The sequence below is a fragment of the Heterodontus francisci genome, chromosome 31 (assembly GCF_036365525.1).
Source record: "Heterodontus francisci isolate sHetFra1 chromosome 31, sHetFra1.hap1, whole genome shotgun sequence".
In the NCBI taxonomy this organism is placed as follows: domain Eukaryota; kingdom Metazoa; phylum Chordata; class Chondrichthyes; order Heterodontiformes; family Heterodontidae; genus Heterodontus; species Heterodontus francisci.
Window position 1 is genome coordinate 8,257,887 of NC_090401.1, and position 17,413 is coordinate 8,275,299.

Here is a 17,413-nt window from a genome sequence, read left to right on the forward strand (position 1 = left end):
GGTCCAGGAGTTATAACAGCAGCGGAGGGAGGTCCAGGAGTTATACCCGCAGCAGAGGGAGGTCCAGGAGTTATACCAGCAGCAGAGGGAGGTCCAGGAGTTATACCAGCAGCAGAGGGAGGTCCAGAAGTTGCAACAGCAGCGGAGGGAGTTCCAGGAGTTATACCAGCAGCAGAGGGAGGTCCAGGAGTTATACCAGCAGCAGAGGGAGTTCCAGGAGTTATACCAGCAGCTGAGGGAGGTCCAGGAGTTATACCAGCAGCGGAGGGTGGTCCAGGAGTTACAATAGCAGCAGAGGGAGGTCCAGGAGTTATACCAGCCGCGGAGGGAGGTCCAGGAGTTATACCCGCAGTGGAGGGTGGTCCAGCAGTTATACGAGCCGCAGAGGGAGGTCCAGGAGTTATACCAGCAGCAGAGGAAGGTCCAGGAGTTACAGCAACAGCAGAGGGAGGTCTAGGAGTTACAACAGCAGCAGAGGGAGGTCCAGGAGATATACCAGCAGCAGAGTAAGGTCCAGGAGTTATACCAGCAGCAGAGGGAGGTCCAGGAGTTATACCAGCAGCAGAGGGAGGTCCAGGTGTTATACAAGCAGCAGAGGGAGGTCCAGGAGTTATACCAGTAGCAGAGGGAGGTCCAGGAGTTACACCAGCGGCTGCGGGCGGTCCAGGAGTTATACCAGCAGCAGAGTGAGGTCCAGGAGTTAAACCAGCAGCAGCGGGCGGTCCAGGAGTTATACCAGCAGCAGAGGGAGGTCCAGGAGTTATAGCAGCAGCAGAGCGAGTTCCAGGAGTTATACCAGCAGCAGAGGGAGGTCCAGGAGTTGCAACAGCAGCGGAGGGAGGTCCAGAAGTTATACCAGCAGCGGAGGGAGGTCCAGGAGTTACAACAGCAGCGGAGGGAGGTCCAGGAGTTATACCAGCAGCAGAGGGAGGTCCAGGAGTTATAACAGCAGCGGAGGGAGGTCCAGGAGTTATACCCGCAGCAGAGGGAGGTCCAGGAGTTATACCAGCAGCAGAGGGAGGTCCAGGAGTTATACCAGCAGCAGAGGGAGTTCCAGGAGTTATACCAGCAGCAGAGGGAGGACCAGGAGTTATACCAGCAGCTGAGGGAGGTCCAGGAGTTCCAACAGCAGCGGAGGGAGGTCCAGAAGTTATACCAGCAGCAGAGGGAGGTCCAGGAGTTATACCAGCAGCAGAGGGAGGTCCAGGAGTGATACCAGCCGTGGAGGGAGGTTCAGGAGTTATACCAGCAGCAGAGGCAGGTCCAGGAGTTACACCAGCCGCGGAGGGAGGTCCAGGAGTTAGACCAGCAGTGGAGGGAGGTCCAGCAGTTATACCAGCCGCAGAGGGAGGTCCAGGAGTTATATCAGCAGCGGAGGGAGGTCCAGGAGTTACAACAGCAGCGGAGGGAGGTCCAGGAGTTACAACAGCAGCGGAGGGAGGTCCAGGAGTTACAACAGCAGCGGAGGGAGGTCCAGGAGTTACAGCAGCAGTGGAGGGATGTCCAGGAGTTACAACAGCAGTGGAGGGAGGTCCAGGAGTTATACCAGCAGCAGAGGGAGGTCCAGGAGTTATACCAGCAGCTGAGGGAGGTCCAGGTGTTATACCAGCAGCAGAGGGAGGTCCAGGATTTATACCAGCAGCTGAGGGAGGTCCAGGTGTTATACCAGCAGCAGAGGGAGGTCCAGGAGTTATACCAGCAGCAGAGGGAGGTCCAGGAGTTATACCAGCAGCAGAGGGAGGTGCAGGAGATATACCAGCAGCAGAGTGAGGTCCAGGAGTTATACCAGCAGCAGAGGGAGGTCCAGGAGTTACAGCAACAGCAGAGAGGGGATCTAAGAGTTACACCAGCAGCAGAGGGAGGTTCCGGAGTTACAACAGCAGCAGAGGGAGGTCCAGGTGTTATACCAGCAGCAGAGGGGGGTCCTGGAGTTACAGCAACAGCAGCAGAGGGAGGTCCAGGAGTTATACCAGCAGCAGAGGGAGGTCCAGGAGATATACCAGCAGCAGAGGGAGGTCCAGGAGTTATACCAGCAGCAGAGGGAGGTCCAGGAGTTACAGCAACAGCAGAGAGGGGATCTAAGAGTTACACCAGCAGCAGAGGGAGGTTCCGGAGTTACAACAGCAGCAGAGGGAGGTCCAGGTGTTATACCAGCAGCAGAGGGGGGTCCAGGAGTTACAGCAACAGCAGCAGAGGGAGGTTCAGGATTTACAACAGCAGCAGAGGGAGGTCCAGGTGTTATACCAGCAGCAGAGGGAGGTCCAGGAGTTATACCAGCAGCAGAGCGAGGTCCAGGAGTTATACCAGCAGCAGAGGGAGTTCCAGGAGTTATACCAGCAGCAGAGGGAGGTCCAGGAGTTACAACAGCAGCAGAGGGAGGTCCAGGAGTTTTACCAGCAGCAGAGGGAGGTCCAGGAGTTATACCAGCAGCAGAGGGAGGTCCAGGAGTTATACCAGCTGCAGAGCGAGGTCCAGGAGTTATACCAGCAGCTGAGGGAGGTCCAGGCGTTATACCAGCAGCAGAGGGAGGTCCAGGAGTTATACCAGCAGCAGAGGGAGGTCCAGGAGTTATACCAGCAGCAGAGGGAGGTCCAGGAGTTACAACAGCAGCAGTGGGAGGTCCAGGAGTTATACCAGCAGCAGAGGGACGTCCAGGAGTTATACCAGCAGCAGAGGGAGGCCCAGGAGTTATACCAGCAGCAGAGGGAGGTCCAGGAGTTACAACAGCAGCGGAGGGAGGTCCAGGAGTTATACCAGCAGCTGAGGAAGGTCCAGGTGTTATACCAGCAGCAGAGGAATTTGCAGGAGTTACAACAGCAGCAGAGGGAGGTCCAGGAGTTATACCAGCAGCAGAGGGAGGTCCAGGAGTTATTCCAGCAGCAGAGGGAGGTCTAGGAGTTACAGCAGCAGCAGAGGGAGGTCCAGGAGTTATACCAGCAGTAGAGGGGGGTCCAGGAGTTATACCAGCAGCAGAGGGAGGTCCAGGAGTTATTCCAGCAGCAGAGGGAGGTCTAGGAGTTACAGCAGCAGCAGAGGGAGGTCCAGGAGTTATACCAGCAGCAGAGGGGGGTCCAGGAGTTATACCAGCAGCAGAGGGGGGTCCAGGAGTTATACCAGCAGCAGAGGGAGGTCCAGGAGTGATGACAGCAGCAGAGGGAGGTCCAGGAGTTATACCAGCAGCAGCGGGATGTCCAGGAGTTACGACAGCAGCAGAGGGAGGTCCAGGAGTTCCAGCAACAGCAGAGGGAGGTTCAGGAGTTCCAGCAAGAGCAGCAGAGGGAGGTCCAGGAGTTATAACAGCAGCAGAGGGAGGTCCAGGAGTTATACCAGCAGCAGAGGGAGGTCTTGGAGTTACAACAGCAGCAGAAGGAGGTCCAGGAGTTACAACAGCAGCAGAGGGAGGTCCAGGAGTTACAACAACAGCAGAGGGAGTTCCAGGAGTTACAACAACAGCAGAGGGAGGTCCAGGAGTTACAGCAACAGCAGAGGGAGGTCCAGGAGTTACAGCAACAGCAGAGGGAGGTCCAGGGGATACAACAACAGCAGAGGGAGGTCCAGGAATTATACCAGCAGCAGAGGGCGGTCGAGGAATTATACCAGCAGCAGAGGGGTGTCTAGGAATTATACCAGCAGCAGAGGGGGGTCCAGGAGTTACAACAGCAGCAGAGGGAGGTCCAGGAGTTACAACAACAGCAGAGGGGGGTCCAGGAGTGACAACAGCAGCAGAGGGAGGTCCAGGAGTTACAACAGCAGCAGAAGGAGGTCGAGGAGTTACAACAGCAGCAGAAGGAGGTCCAGGAGTTATACCAGCAGCAGAGGGAGGTCCAGGAGTGACGACAGCAGCAGAAGGAGGTCCAGGAGTTATACCAGCAGCAGAAGGGGGTCCAGTAGTTATACCAGCAGCAGAAGGGGGTCCAGGAGTTATACCAGCAGCAGAGGGAGGACCAGGAGTGACGACAGCAGCAGAGGGAGGTCCAGGAGTTATACCAGCAGCAGAGGGGGGTCCAGGAGTTATACCAGCAGCAGAAGGTAATCCAGGAGTTATCCCAGCAGCAGAGGGAGGTCCAGCAGTTACAACAGCAGCAGAGGGAGGTCCAGGAGTTACAGCAACAGCAGAGGGGTGTCCAGGAGTTTCAGCAACAGCAGAGGGAGGTCCAGGAGTTATACCAGCAGCAGAGTGAGGTCCAGGAGTTTCAGCAACAGCAGAGGGAGGTCCAGGAGTTATACCAGCAGCAGAGGGGGGTCCAGGAGTTATACCAGCAGCAGAGGGAGGTCCAGGAGTTTCAGCAACAGCAGAGGCAGGTCCAGGAGTTATACCAGTAGCAGAGGGAGGTCCAAGTGTTATACCAGCAGCAGAGGGAGGTCCAGCAGTTATACCAGCAGCAGAGGGAGGTCCAGGAGTTAAACCAGCAGCAGAGGGAGGTCCAGGAGTTAAACCAGCTGCAGAGGGAGGTCCAGGTGTTATACCAGCAGCAGAGGGAGGTCCAGGAGTTAAACCAGCAGCAGAGGGAGGTCCAGGAGTTAAACCAGCAGCAGAGGGAGGTCCAGGAGTTAAACCAGCGGCAGAGGGAGGTCCAGGTGTTATACCAGCACCAGAGGGAGGTCCAGGAGTTATACCAGCAGCAGAGGGAGGTCCAGGAGTTAAACCAGCGGCAGAGGGAGGTCCAGGAGTTAAACCAGCAGCAGCGGGCGGTCCAGGAGTTATACCAGCAGCAGAAGGAGTTCCAGGAGTTAAACCAGCGGCAGAGGGAGGTCCAGGAGTTAAACCAGCGGCAGAGGGAGGTCTAGGTGTTATACCAGCAGCGGAGGGAGGTCCAGGAGTTATACCAGCAGCAGTGGGAGGTCCAGGAGTTATACCAGCAGCTGAGGGAGGTCCAGGTGTTATACCAGCAGCAGAGGGAGGTCCAGGAGTTATACCAGCAGCTGAGGGAGGTCCAGGTGTTATATCAGCAGCAGAGGGAGGTCCAGGAGTTATACCAGCAGCAGAGGGAGGTCCAGGAGTTATACCAGCAGCAGAGGGAAGTCCAGGAGTTACAACAGCAGCAGAGTGAGGTCTTTGAGTTACAACAGCAGCAGAGGGGGGTCCAGGAGATATACCATCAGCAGAGGGAGGTCCAGGAGTTATACCAGCAGCAGAGGGAGGTCCAGGAGATATACCAGCAGCAGAGGGAGGTCCAGGAGTTATACCAGCAGCAGAGGGGGGTCCAGGAGTTACAGCAACAGCAGCAGATTGAGGTCCAGGAGTTATACCAGCAGCAGAGGGAGGTCCAGGAGATATACCAGCAGCAGAGGGAGGTCCAGGAGTTATACCAGCAGCAGAGGGAGGTCCAGGAGTTACAGCAACAGCAGAGAGGGGATCTAAGAGTTACACCAGCAGCAGAGGGAGGTCCAGGTGTTATACCAGCAGCAGAGGGGGGTCCAGGAGTTACAGCAACAGCAGCAGAGGGAGGTCCAGGAGTTATACCAGCAGTAGAGGGAGGTCCAGGAGATATACCAGCAGCAGAGGGAGGTCCAGGAGTTATACCAGCAGCAGAGGGAGGTCCAGGCGTTACAGCAACAGCAGAGAGGGGATCTAAGAGTTACACCAGCAGCTGAGGGAGGTTCCGGAGTTACAACAGCAGCAGAGGGAGGTCTAGGTGTTATACCAGCAGCAGAGCGGGGTCCAGGAGTTACAGCAACAGCAGCAGAGGGAGGTCCAGGATTTACAACAGCAGCAGAGGGAGGTCCAGGTGTTATACCAGCAGCAGAGGGAGGTCCAGCAGTTATACCAGCAGCAGAGCGAGGTCCAGGAGTTATACCAGCAGCAGAGGGACGTCCAGGAGTTATACCAGCAGCAGAGGGAGGTCCAGGAGTTACAACAGCAGCAGAGGGAGGTCCAGGAGTTATACCAGCAGCAGAGGGGTGTCCAGGAGTTATACCAGCAGCAGAGGGGGGTCCAGGAGTTATACCAGCAACAGAGGGAGGTCCAGGAGTGATGACAGCAGCAGAGGGAGGTCCAGGAGTTATACCAGCAGCAGAGGGAGGTCCAGGAGTTATACCAGCAGCAGAGGGAGGTCCAGGAGTTATACCAGCAGCGGAGGGAGGTCCAGGAGTTATACCAGCGGCAGAGGGAGGTCCAGGAGTTGCAACAGCAGCTGAGGGAGGTCCAGCAGTTATACCAGCAGCAGAGGGAGGTCCAGGAGTTACAACAGCAGCGGAGGGAGGTCCAGGAGTTATACCAGCAACAGAGGGAGGTCCAGGAGTTATAACAGTAGCGGAGGGAGGTCCAGGAGTTTTACCAGCAGCAGAGGGAGGTCCAGGAGTTATACCACAGCAGAGGGAGGTCCAGAAGTTACAACAGCAGCGGAGGGAGTTCCAGGAGTTATACCAGCAGCCAAGGGAGGTCCAGGAGTTATACCAGCAGCTGAGGGAGGTCCAGGAGTTATACCAGCAGCGGAGGGAGGTCCAGGAGTTACAACTGCAGCAGAGGGAGGTCCAGGAGTTATACCAGCCGCGGAGGGAGGTCCAGGAGTTATACCAGCAGTGGAGGGAGGTCCAGCAGTTATACCAGCCGCAGAGGGAGGTCCAGGAGTTATACCAGCAGCGGAGGAAGGTCCAGGAGTTACAGCAACAGCAGAGGGAGGTCTAGGAGTTACAACAGCAGCAGAGGGAGGTCCAGGAGTTATACCAGCAGCAGAGGAATGTCCAGGAGTGACAACAGCAGCAGAGGGAGGTCCAGGAGTTATACCAGCAGCAGAGGGAGGTCCAGGAGTGACGACAGCAGCAGAGGGAGGTCCAGGACTTGCAACAGCAGCAGAGGGAGGTCCAGCAGTTACAACAGCAGCAGAGGGAGGTCCAAGTGTTATACCAGCAGCAGATGGAGGTCCAGGAGTTATACCAGCAGCAGCAGGAGGTCCAGGAGTTATACCAGCAGCGGAGGGAGGTCCAGGAGTTAAACCAGCGGCAGCGGGCGGTCCAGGAGTTATACCAGCAGCAGAGGGAGGTCCAGGAGTTATACCAGCAGCAGAGCGAGTTCCAGGAGTTATACCAGCAGCAGAGGGAGGTCCAGGAGTTACAACAGCAGCGGAGGAAGGTCCAGAAGTTATACCAGCAACAGAGGGAGGTCCAGGAGTTATAACAGCAGTGGAGCGAGGTCCAGGAGTTATACCCGCAGCAGAGGGAGGTCCAGGAGTTACAACAGCAGCGGAGGGAGGTCCAGGAGTTATACCAGCAACAGAGGGAGGTCCAGGAGTTATAACAGCAGCGGAGGGAGGTCCAGGAGTTATACCCGCAGCAGAGGGAGGTCCAGGAGTTATACCAGCAGCAGAGTGAGGTCCAGGAGTTATACCAGCAGCAGAGGGAGTTCCAGGAGTTATACCAGCAGCAGAGGGAGGTCCAGGAGTTATACCAGCAGCTGAGGGAAGTCCAGGAGTTACAACAGCAGCGGAGGGAGGTCCAGGAGTTATACCAGCAGCAGAGGGAGGTCCAGGAGTTATAGCAGCCGCGGAGGGAGGTTCAGGAGTTATACCAGCAGCAGAGGGAGGTCCAGGAGTTATACCAGCCGTGGAGGGAGGTCCAGGAGTTATACCAGCAGTGGAGGGAGGTCCATCAGTTATACCAGCCGCAGAGGGAGGTCCAGGAGTTATACCAGCAGCGGAGGCAGGTCCAGGAGTTACAACAGCAGCGGAGGGAGGTCCAGGAGTTACAACAGCAGCGGTGGGAGGTCCAGGAGTTACAGCAGCAGCGGAGGGAGGTCCAGGAGTTACAACAGCAGCGGAGGGAGGTCCAGGAGTTACAACAGCAGCGGTGGGAGGTCCAGGAGTTATACCAGCAGCAGAGGGGGGTCCAGGAGTTATACCAGCAGCAGAGGGAGGTCCAGGAGTTTCAGCAACAGCAGAGGGAGGTCCAGGAGTTATACCAGTAGCAGAGGGAGGTCCAGGTGTTATACCAGCAGCAGAGGGAGGTCCAGCAGTTATACCAGCAGCAGAGGGAGGTCCAGGAGTTAAACCAGCAGCAGAGGGAGGTCCAGGAGTTAAACCAGCTGCAGAGGGAGGTCCAGGTGTTATACCAGCAGCAGAGGGATGTCCAGGAGTTAAACCAGCAGCAGAGGGAGGTCCAGGAGTTAAACCAGCAGCAGAGGGAGGTCCAGGAGTTAAACCAGCGGCAGAGGGAGGTCCAGGTGTTATACCAGCACCAGAGGGAGGTCCAGGAGTTATACCAGCAGCAGAGGGAGGTCCAGGAGTTAAACCAGCGGCAGAGGGAGGTCCAGGAGTTAAACCAGCAGCAGCGGGCGGTCCAGGAGTTATACCAGCAGCAGAAGGAGTTCCAGGAGTTAAACCAGCGGCAGAGGGAGGTCCAGGAGTTAAACCAGCGGCAGAGGGAGGTCTAGGTGTTATACCAGCAGCGGAGGGAGGTCCAGGAGTTATACCAGCAGCAGTGGGAGGTCCAGGAGTTATACCAGCAGCTGAGGGAGGTCCAGGTGTTATACCAGCAGCAGAGGGAGGTCCAGGAGTTATACCAGCAGCTGAGGGAGGTCCAGGTGTTATATCAGCAGCAGAGGGAGGTCCAGGAGTTATACCAGCAGCAGAGGGAGGTCCAGGAGTTATACCAGCAGCAGAGGGAAGTCCAGGAGTTACAACAGCAGCAGAGAGGGGTCCAGGATTTACAGCAACAGCAGAGTGAGGTCTTTGAGTTACAACAGCAGCAGAGGGGGGTCCAGGAGATATACCAGCAGCAGAGGGAGGTCCAGGAGTTATACCAGCAGCAGAGGGAGGTCCAGGAGATATACCAGCAGCAGAGGGAGGTCCAGGAGTTATACCAGCAGCAGAGGGGGGTCCAGGAGTTACAGCAACAGCAGCAGATTGAGGTCCAGGAGTTATACCAGCAGCAGAGGGAGGTCCAGGAGATATACCAGCAGCAGAGGGAGGTCCAGGAGTTATACCAGCAGCAGAGGGAGGTCCAGGAGATATACCAGCAGCAGAGGGAGGTCCAGGAGTTATACCAGCAGCAGAGGGGGGTCCAGGAGTTACAGCAACAGCAGCAGATTGAGGTCCAGGAGTTATACCAGCAGCAGAGGGAGGTCCAGGAGATATACCAGCAGCAGAGGGAGGTCCAGGAGTTATACCAGCAGCAGAGGGAGGTCCAGGAGTTACAGCAACAGCAGAGAGGGGATCTAAGAGTTACACCAGCAGCAGAGGGAGGTCCAGGTGTTATACCAGCAGCAGAGGGGGGTCCAGGAGTTACAGCAACAGCAGCAGAGGGAGGTCCAGGAGTTATACCAGCAGTAGAGGGAGGTCCAGGAGATATACCAGCAGCAGAGGGAGGTCCAGGAGTTATACCAGCAGCAGAGGGAGGTCCAGGCGTTACAGCAACAGCAGAGAGGGGATCTAAGAGTTACACCAGCAGCTGAGGGAGGTTCCGGAGTTACAACAGCAGCAGAGGGAGGTCTAGGTGTTATACCAGCAGCAGAGCGGGGTCCAGGAGTTACAGCAACAGCAGCAGAGGGAGGTCCAGGATTTACAACAGCAGCAGAGGGAGGTCCAGGTGTTATACCAGCAGCAGAGGGAGGTCCAGCAGTTATACCAGCAGCAGGGCGAGGTCCAGGAGTTATACCAGCAGCAGAGGGACGTCCAGGAGTTATACCAGCAGCAGAGGGAGGTCCAGGAGTTACAACAGCAGCAGAGGGAGGTCCAGGAGTTATACCAGCAGCAGAGGGGTGTCCAGGAGTTATACCAGCAGCAGAGGGGGGTCCAGGAGTTATACCAGCAACAGAGGGAGGTCCAGGAGTGATGACAGCAGCAGAGGGAGGTCCAGGAGTTATACCAGCAGCAGAGGGAGGTCCAGGAGTTATACCAGCAGCAGAGGGAGGTCCAGGAGTTATACCAGCAGCGGAGGGAGGTCCAGGAGTTATACCAGCGGCAGAGGGAGGTCCAGGAGTTGCAACAGCAGCTGAGGGAGGTCCAGCAGTTATACCAGCAGCAGAGGGAGGTCCAGGAGTTACAACAGCAGCGGAGGGAGGTCCAGGAGTTATACCAGCAACAGAGGGAGGTCCAGGAGTTATAACAGTAGCGGAGGGAGGTCCAGGAGTTTTACCAGCAGCAGAGGGAGGTCCAGGAGTTATACCACAGCAGAGGGAGGTCCAGAAGTTACAACAGCAGCGGAGGGAGTTCCAGGAGTTATACCAGCAGCCAAGGGAGGTCCAGGAGTTATACCAGCAGCTGAGGGAGGTCCAGGAGTTATACCAGCAGCGGAGGGAGGTCCAGGAGTTACAACTGCAGCAGAGGGAGGTCCAGGAGTTATACCAGCCGCGGAGGGAGGTCCAGGAGTTATACCAGCAGTGGAGGGAGGTCCAGCAGTTATACCAGCCGCAGAGGGAGGTCCAGGAGTTATACCAGCAGCGGAGGAAGGTCCAGGAGTTACAGCAACAGCAGAGGGAGGTCTAGGAGTTACAACAGCAGCAGAGGGAGGTCCAGGAGTTATACCAGCAGCAGAGGAATGTCCAGGAGTGACAACAGCAGCAGAGGGAGGTCCAGGAGTTATACCAGCAGCAGAGGGAGGTCCAGGAGTGACGACAGCAGCAGAGGGAGGTCCAGGACTTGCAACAGCAGCAGAGGGAGGTCCAGCAGTTACAACAGCAGCAGAGGGAGGTCCAAGTGTTATACCAGCAGCAGATGGAGGTCCAGGAGTTATACCAGCAGCAGCAGGAGGTCCAGGAGTTATACCAGCAGCGGAGGGAGGTCCAGGAGTTAAACCAGCGGCAGCGGGCGGTCCAGGAGTTATACCAGCAGCAGAGGGAGGTCCAGGAGTTATACCAGCAGCAGAGCGAGTTCCAGGAGTTATACCAGCAGCAGAGGGAGGTCCAGGAGTTACAACAGCAGCGGAGGAAGGTCCAGAAGTTATACCAGCAACAGAGGGAGGTCCAGGAGTTATAACAGCAGTGGAGCGAGGTCCAGGAGTTATACCCGCAGCAGAGGGAGGTCCAGGAGTTACAACAGCAGCGGAGGGAGGTCCAGGAGTTATACCAGCAACAGAGGGAGGTCCAGGAGTTATAACAGCAGCGGAGGGAGGTCCAGGAGTTATACCCGCAGCAGAGGGAGGTCCAGGAGTTATACCAGCAGCAGAGTGAGGTCCAGGAGTTATACCAGCAGCAGAGGGAGTTCCAGGAGTTATACCAGCAGCAGAGGGAGGTCCAGGAGTTATACCAGCAGCTGAGGGAAGTCCAGGAGTTACAACAGCAGCGGAGGGAGGTCCAGGAGTTATACCAGCAGCAGAGGGAGGTCCAGGAGTTATAGCAGCCGCGGAGGGAGGTTCAGGAGTTATACCAGCAGCAGAGGGAGGTCCAGGAGTTATACCAGCCGTGGAGGGAGGTCCAGGAGTTATACCAGCAGTGGAGGGAGGTCCATCAGTTATACCAGCCGCAGAGGGAGGTCCAGGAGTTATACCAGCAGCGGAGGCAGGTCCAGGAGTTACAACAGCAGCGGAGGGAGGTCCAGGAGTTACAACAGCAGCGGTGGGAGGTCCAGGAGTTACAGCAGCAGCGGAGGGAGGTCCAGGAGTTACAACAGCAGCGGAGGGAGGTCCAGGAGTTACAACAGCAGCGGTGGGAGGTCCAGGAGTTATACCAGCAGCAGAGGGGGGTCCAGGAGTTATACCAGCAGCAGAGGGAGGTCCAGGAGTTTCAGCAACAGCAGAGGGAGGTCCAGGAGTTATACCAGTAGCAGAGGGAGGTCCAGGTGTTATACCAGCAGCAGAGGGAGGTCCAGCAGTTATACCAGCAGCAGAGGGAGGTCCAGGAGTTAAACCAGCAGCAGAGGGAGGTCCAGGAGTTAAACCAGCTGCAGAGGGAGGTCCAGGTGTTATACCAGCAGCAGAGGGATGTCCAGGAGTTAAACCAGCAGCAGAGGGAGGTCCAGGAGTTAAACCAGCAGCAGAGGGAGGTCCAGGAGTTAAACCAGCGGCAGAGGGAGGTCCAGGTGTTATACCAGCACCAGAGGGAGGTCCAGGAGTTATACCAGCAGCAGAGGGAGGTCCAGGAGTTAAACCAGCGGCAGAGGGAGGTCCAGGAGTTAAACCAGCAGCAGCGGGCGGTCCAGGAGTTATACCAGCAGCAGAAGGAGTTCCAGGAGTTAAACCAGCGGCAGAGGGAGGTCCAGGAGTTAAACCAGCGGCAGAGGGAGGTCTAGGTGTTATACCAGCAGCGGAGGGAGGTCCAGGAGTTATACCAGCAGCAGTGGGAGGTCCAGGAGTTATACCAGCAGCTGAGGGAGGTCCAGGTGTTATACCAGCAGCAGAGGGAGGTCCAGGAGTTATACCAGCAGCTGAGGGAGGTCCAGGTGTTATATCAGCAGCAGAGGGAGGTCCAGGAGTTATACCAGCAGCAGAGGGAGGTCCAGGAGTTATACCAGCAGCAGAGGGAAGTCCAGGAGTTACAACAGCAGCAGAGAGGGGTCCAGGATTTACAGCAACAGCAGAGTGAGGTCTTTGAGTTACAACAGCAGCAGAGGGGGGTCCAGGAGATATACCAGCAGCAGAGGGAGGTCCAGGAGTTATACCAGCAGCAGAGGGAGGTCCAGGAGATATACCAGCAGCAGAGGGAGGTCCAGGAGTTATACCAGCAGCAGAGGGGGGTCCAGGAGTTACAGCAACAGCAGCAGATTGAGGTCCAGGAGTTATACCAGCAGCAGAGGGAGGTCCAGGAGATATACCAGCAGCAGAGGGAGGTCCAGGAGTTATACCAGCAGCAGAGGGAGGTCCAGGAGTTACAGCAACAGCAGAGAGGGGATCTAAGAGTTACACCAGCAGCAGAGGGAGGTCCAGGTGTTATACCAGCAGCAGAGGGGGGTCCAGGAGTTACAGCAACAGCAGCAGAGGTAGGTCCAGGAGTTATACCAGCAGTAGAGGGAAGTCCAGGAGATATACCAGCAGCAGAGGGAGGTCCAGGAGTTATACCAGCAGCAGAGGGAGGTCCAGGCGTTACAGCAACAGCAGAGAGGGGATCTAAGAGTTACACCAGCAGCAGAGGGAGGTTCCGGAGTTACAACAGCAGCAGAGGGAGGTCTAGGTGTTATACCAGCAGCAGAGCGGGGTCCAGGAGTTACAGCAACAGCAGCAGAGGGAGGTCCAGGATTTACAACAGCAGCAGAGGGAGGTCCAGGTGTTATACCAGCAGCAGAGGGAGGTCCAGGAGTTATACCAGCAGCAGAGGGAGGTCCAGGAGTTACAACAGCAGCAGAGGGAGGTCCAGGAGTTATACCAGCAGCAGAGGGGTGTCCAGGAGTTATACCAGCAGCAGAGGGGGGTCCAGGAGTTATACCAGCAACAGAGGGAGGTCCAGGAGTGATGACAGCAGCAGAGGGAGGTCCAGGAGTTATACCAGCAGCAGAGGGAGGTCCAGGAGTTATACCAGCAGCAGAGGGAGGTCCAGGAGTTATACCAGCAGCGGAGGGAGGTCCAGGAGTTATACCAGCGGCAGAGGGAGGTCCAGGAGTTGCAACAGCAGCTGAGGGAGGTCCAGCAGTTATACCAGCAGCAGAGGGAGGTCCAGGAGTTACAACAGCAGCGGAGGGAGGTCCAGGAGTTATACCAGCAACAGAGGGAGGTCCAGGAGTTATAACAGTAGCGGAGGGAGGTCCAGGAGTTTTACCAGCAGCAGAGGGAGGTCCAGGAGTTATACCACAGCAGAGGGAGGTCCAGAAGTTACAACAGCAGCGGAGGGAGTTCCAGGAGTTATACCAGCAGCCAAGGGAGGTCCAGGAGTTATACCAGCAGCAGAGGGAGTTCCAGGAGTTATACCAGCAGCTGAGGGAGGTCCAGGAGTTATACCAGCAGCGGAGGGAGGTCCAGGAGTTACAACTGCAGCAGAGGGAGGTCCAGGAGTTATACCAGCCGCGGAGGGAGGTCCAGGAGATATACCAGCATTGGAGGGAGGTCCAGCAGTTATACCAGCCGCAGAGGGAGGTCCAGGAGTTATACCAGCAGCAGAGGAAGGTCCAGGAGTGACAGCAACAGCAGAGGGAGGTCTAGGAGTTACAACAGCAGCAGAGGGAGGTCCAGGAGTTATACCAGCAGCAGAGGAAGGTCCAGGAGTGACAACAGCAGCAGAGGGAGGTCCAGGAGTTATACCAGCAGCAGAGGGAGGTCCAGGAGTGACGACAGCAGCAGAGGGAGGTCCAGGACTTGCAACAGCAGCAGAGGGAGGTCCAGCAGTTACAACAGCAGCAGAGGGAGGTCCAGGTGTTATACCAGCAGCAGATGGAGGTCCAGGAGTTATACCAGCAGCAGCGGGAGGTCCAGGAGTTATACCAGCAGCGGAGGGAGGTCCAGGAGTTAAACCAGCGGCAGCGGGCAGTCCAGGAGTTATACCAGCAGCAGAGCGAGTTCCAGCAGTTATACCAGCAGCAGAGGGAGGTCCAGGAGTTACAACAGCAGCGGAGGAAGGTCCAGAAGTTATACCAGCAACAGAGGGAGGTCCAGGAGTTATAACAGCAGCGGAGCGAGGTCCAGGAGTTATACCCGCAGCAGAGGGAGGTCCAGGAGTTACAACAGCAGCGGAGGGAGGTCCAGGAGTTATACCAGCAACAGAGGGAGGTCCAGGAGTTATACCAGCAGCAGAGTGAGGTCCAGGAGTTATACCAGCAGCAGAGGGAGTTCCAGGAGTTATACCAGCAGCAGAGGGAGGTCCAGGAGTTATACCAGCAGCAGAGTGAGGTCCAGGAGTTATACCAGCAGCAGAGGGAGTTCCAGGAGTTATACCCGCAGCAGAGGGAGGTCCAGGAGTTATACCAGCAGCAGAGTGAGGTCCAGGAGTTATACCAGCAGCAGAGGGAGTTCCAGGAGTTATACCAGCAGCAGAGGGAGGTCCAGGAGTTATACCAGCAGCTGAGGGAGGTCCAGGAGTTACAACAGCAGCGGAGGGAGGTCCAGGAGTTATACCAGCAGCAGAGGGAGGTCCAGGAGTTATAGCAGCCGCGGAGGGAGGTTCAGGAGTTATACCAGCAGCAGAGGGAGGTCCAGGAGTTATACCAGCCGCGGAGGGAGGTCCAGGAGTTATACCAGCAGTGGAGGGAGGTCCATCAGTTATACCAGCCGCAGAGGGAGGTCCAGGAGTTATACCAGCAGCGGAGGCAGGTCCAGGAGTTACAACAGCAGCGGAGGGAGGTCCAGGAGTTACAACAGCAGCGGTGGGAGGTCCAGGAGTTACAGCAGCAGCGGAGGGAGGTCCAGGAGTTACAACAGCAGCGGAGGGAGGTCCAGGAGTTACAACAGCAGCGGTGGGAGGTCCAGGAGTTACAGCAGCAGCGGAGGGAGGTCCAGGAGTTACAACAGCAGCGGAGGGAGGTCCTGGAGTTATACCAGCAGCAGAGGGAGGTCCAGGAGTTATACTAGCAGCTGAGGGAGGTCCAGGTGTTATACCAGCAGCAGAGGGAGGTCCAGGAGTTATACCAGCAGCAGAGGGATGTCCAGGAGTTATACCAGCAGCAGAGGGAAGTCCAGGAGTTACAGCAGCAGCAGAGAGGGGTCCAAGATTTACAGCAACAGCAGAGGGAGGTCTTTGATTTACAACAGCAGCAGAGGGAGGTCCAGGAGTTACAGCAACAGCAGAGAGGGAATCCAAGAGTTACACCAGCAGCAGAGGGAGGTTCCGGAGTTACAACAGCAGCAGAGGGAGTTCCAGGTGTTATACCAGCAGCAGAGGGAGGTCCAGGAGTTATACCAGCAGCAGAGCGAGGTCCAGGAGTTATACCAGCAGCAGAGGGAGGTCCAGGAGTTATACCAGCAGCAGAGGGAGGTCCAGGAGTTACGACAGCAGCAGAGGGAGGTCCAGGAGTTATACCAGCAGCAGAGGGAGGTCCAGGAGTTATACCAGCAGCAGAGCGAGGTCCAGGAGTTATACCAGCAGCAGAGGGAGGTCCAGGAGTTATACCAGCAGCAGAGGGAGGTCCAGGTATTATACCAGCAGCAGAGGGAGGTCCAGGAGTTATACCAGCAGCAGAGGGAGGTCCAGGAGTTACAACAGCAGCAGCGGGAGGTCCAGGAGTTATACCAGCAGCAGAGGGAGGTCCAGGAGTTACAGCAGCAGCGGAGGGAAGTCCAGGAGTTATACCAGCAGCTGAGGGAGGTCCAGGTGTTATACCAGCAGCAGAGGAAGGTCCAGGAGTTACAACAGCAGCAGAGGGAGGTCCAGGAGTTATACTAGCAGCAGAGGGAGGTCCAGGAGTTATACCAGCAGCAGAGGGAGGTCCAGGAGTTATACCAGCAGCAGAGGGAGGTCCAGGAGTTATACCAGCAGCAGAGGGAGGTCCAGGAGTTACAACAGCAGCGGAGGGGGGTCCAGGAGTTACAACAGCAGCAGAGGGGGGTCCAGGAGTTACAACAGCAGCAGAGGGAGGTCCAGGAGTTACAACAGTAGCAGAGGGGCGTCCAGGAGTTTCAACAGCAGCAGTGGGGGGTCCAGGAGTTATACCAGCAGCAGAGCGAGGTCCAGGAGTTATACCAGCAGCAGAGGGAGGTCCAGGAGTTATACCAGCAGCAGAGGGAGGTCCAGGAGTTACAACAGCAGCAGAGGGAGGTCCAGGAGTTATACCAGCAGCAGAGGGAGGTCCAGGAGTTATACCAGCAGCAGAGGGAGGTCCAGGAGTTATACCAGCTGCAGAGCGAGGTCCAGGAGTTATACCAGCAGCTGAGGGAGGTCCAGGTATTATACCAGCAGCAGAGGGATGTCCAGGAGTTATACCAGCAGCAGAGGGAGGTCCACGAGTTATACCAGCAGCAGAGGGAGGTCCAGGAGTTACAACAGCAGCAGAGGGAGGTCCAGGAGTTATACCAGCAGCAGAGGGAGATCCAGGAGTTATACCAGCAGCAGAGGGAGGTCCAGGAGTTATACCAGCAGCTGAGGGAGGTCCAGGTGTTATACCAGCAGCAGAGGAAGGTCCAGGAGTTACAACAGCAGCAGAGGGAGGTCCAGGAGTTATACCAGCAGCAGAGGGAGGTCCAGGAGTTACAACAGCAGCGGAGGGTGGTCCAGGAGTTACAACAGCAGCAGAGGGAGGTCCAGGAGTTACAACAGCAGCAGTAGGGTGTCCAGGAGTTACAACAGTAGCAGAGGGGCGTCCAGGAGTTACAACAGCAGCAGTGGGGTGTCCAGGAGTTACAACAGCAGCAGAGGGGGATCCAGGAGTTACAGCAGCAGCAGAGGGGGGTCCAGGAGTTACAAGAGCAGCAGAGGGGGGTCCAGGAGTTACAGCAGCAGCAGAGGGGGGTCCAGGGGTTACAACAGCAGCAGAGGGAGGTCCAGGAGTTACAACAGCAGCAGAGGGGGGTCCAGGAGTTACAACAGCCGCAGAGGGGGGTCCAGGAGTTACAACAGCAGCAGAGGGGGGTCCAGGAGTTACAACAGCAGCAGAGGGGGGTCCAGGAGTTACAGCAGCAGCAGAGG

The 17,413-nt window shown here is 56.9% G+C and overlaps 1 protein-coding gene across 1 annotated transcript in view; it reads left to right on the plus strand.

The window, feature by feature from the left end:
* LOC137346935 (trichohyalin-like) overlaps positions 1–14,460 on the plus strand; it is a 38,846-nt gene extending 24,386 nt beyond the window's left edge. The window contains exons 15-19 of the mRNA XM_068010890.1: positions 6,881–7,102; positions 8,204–8,332; positions 10,674–10,895; positions 11,997–12,125; positions 14,257–14,460. Coding sequence (XP_067866991.1) covers positions 6,881–7,102; positions 8,204–8,332; positions 10,674–10,895; positions 11,997–12,125; positions 14,257–14,460 — 906 coding nt within the window. The remainder of the gene's footprint in view (positions 1–6,880; positions 7,103–8,203; positions 8,333–10,673; positions 10,896–11,996; positions 12,126–14,256) is intronic.
* Positions 14,461–17,413: the final 2,953 nt, after the last annotated feature.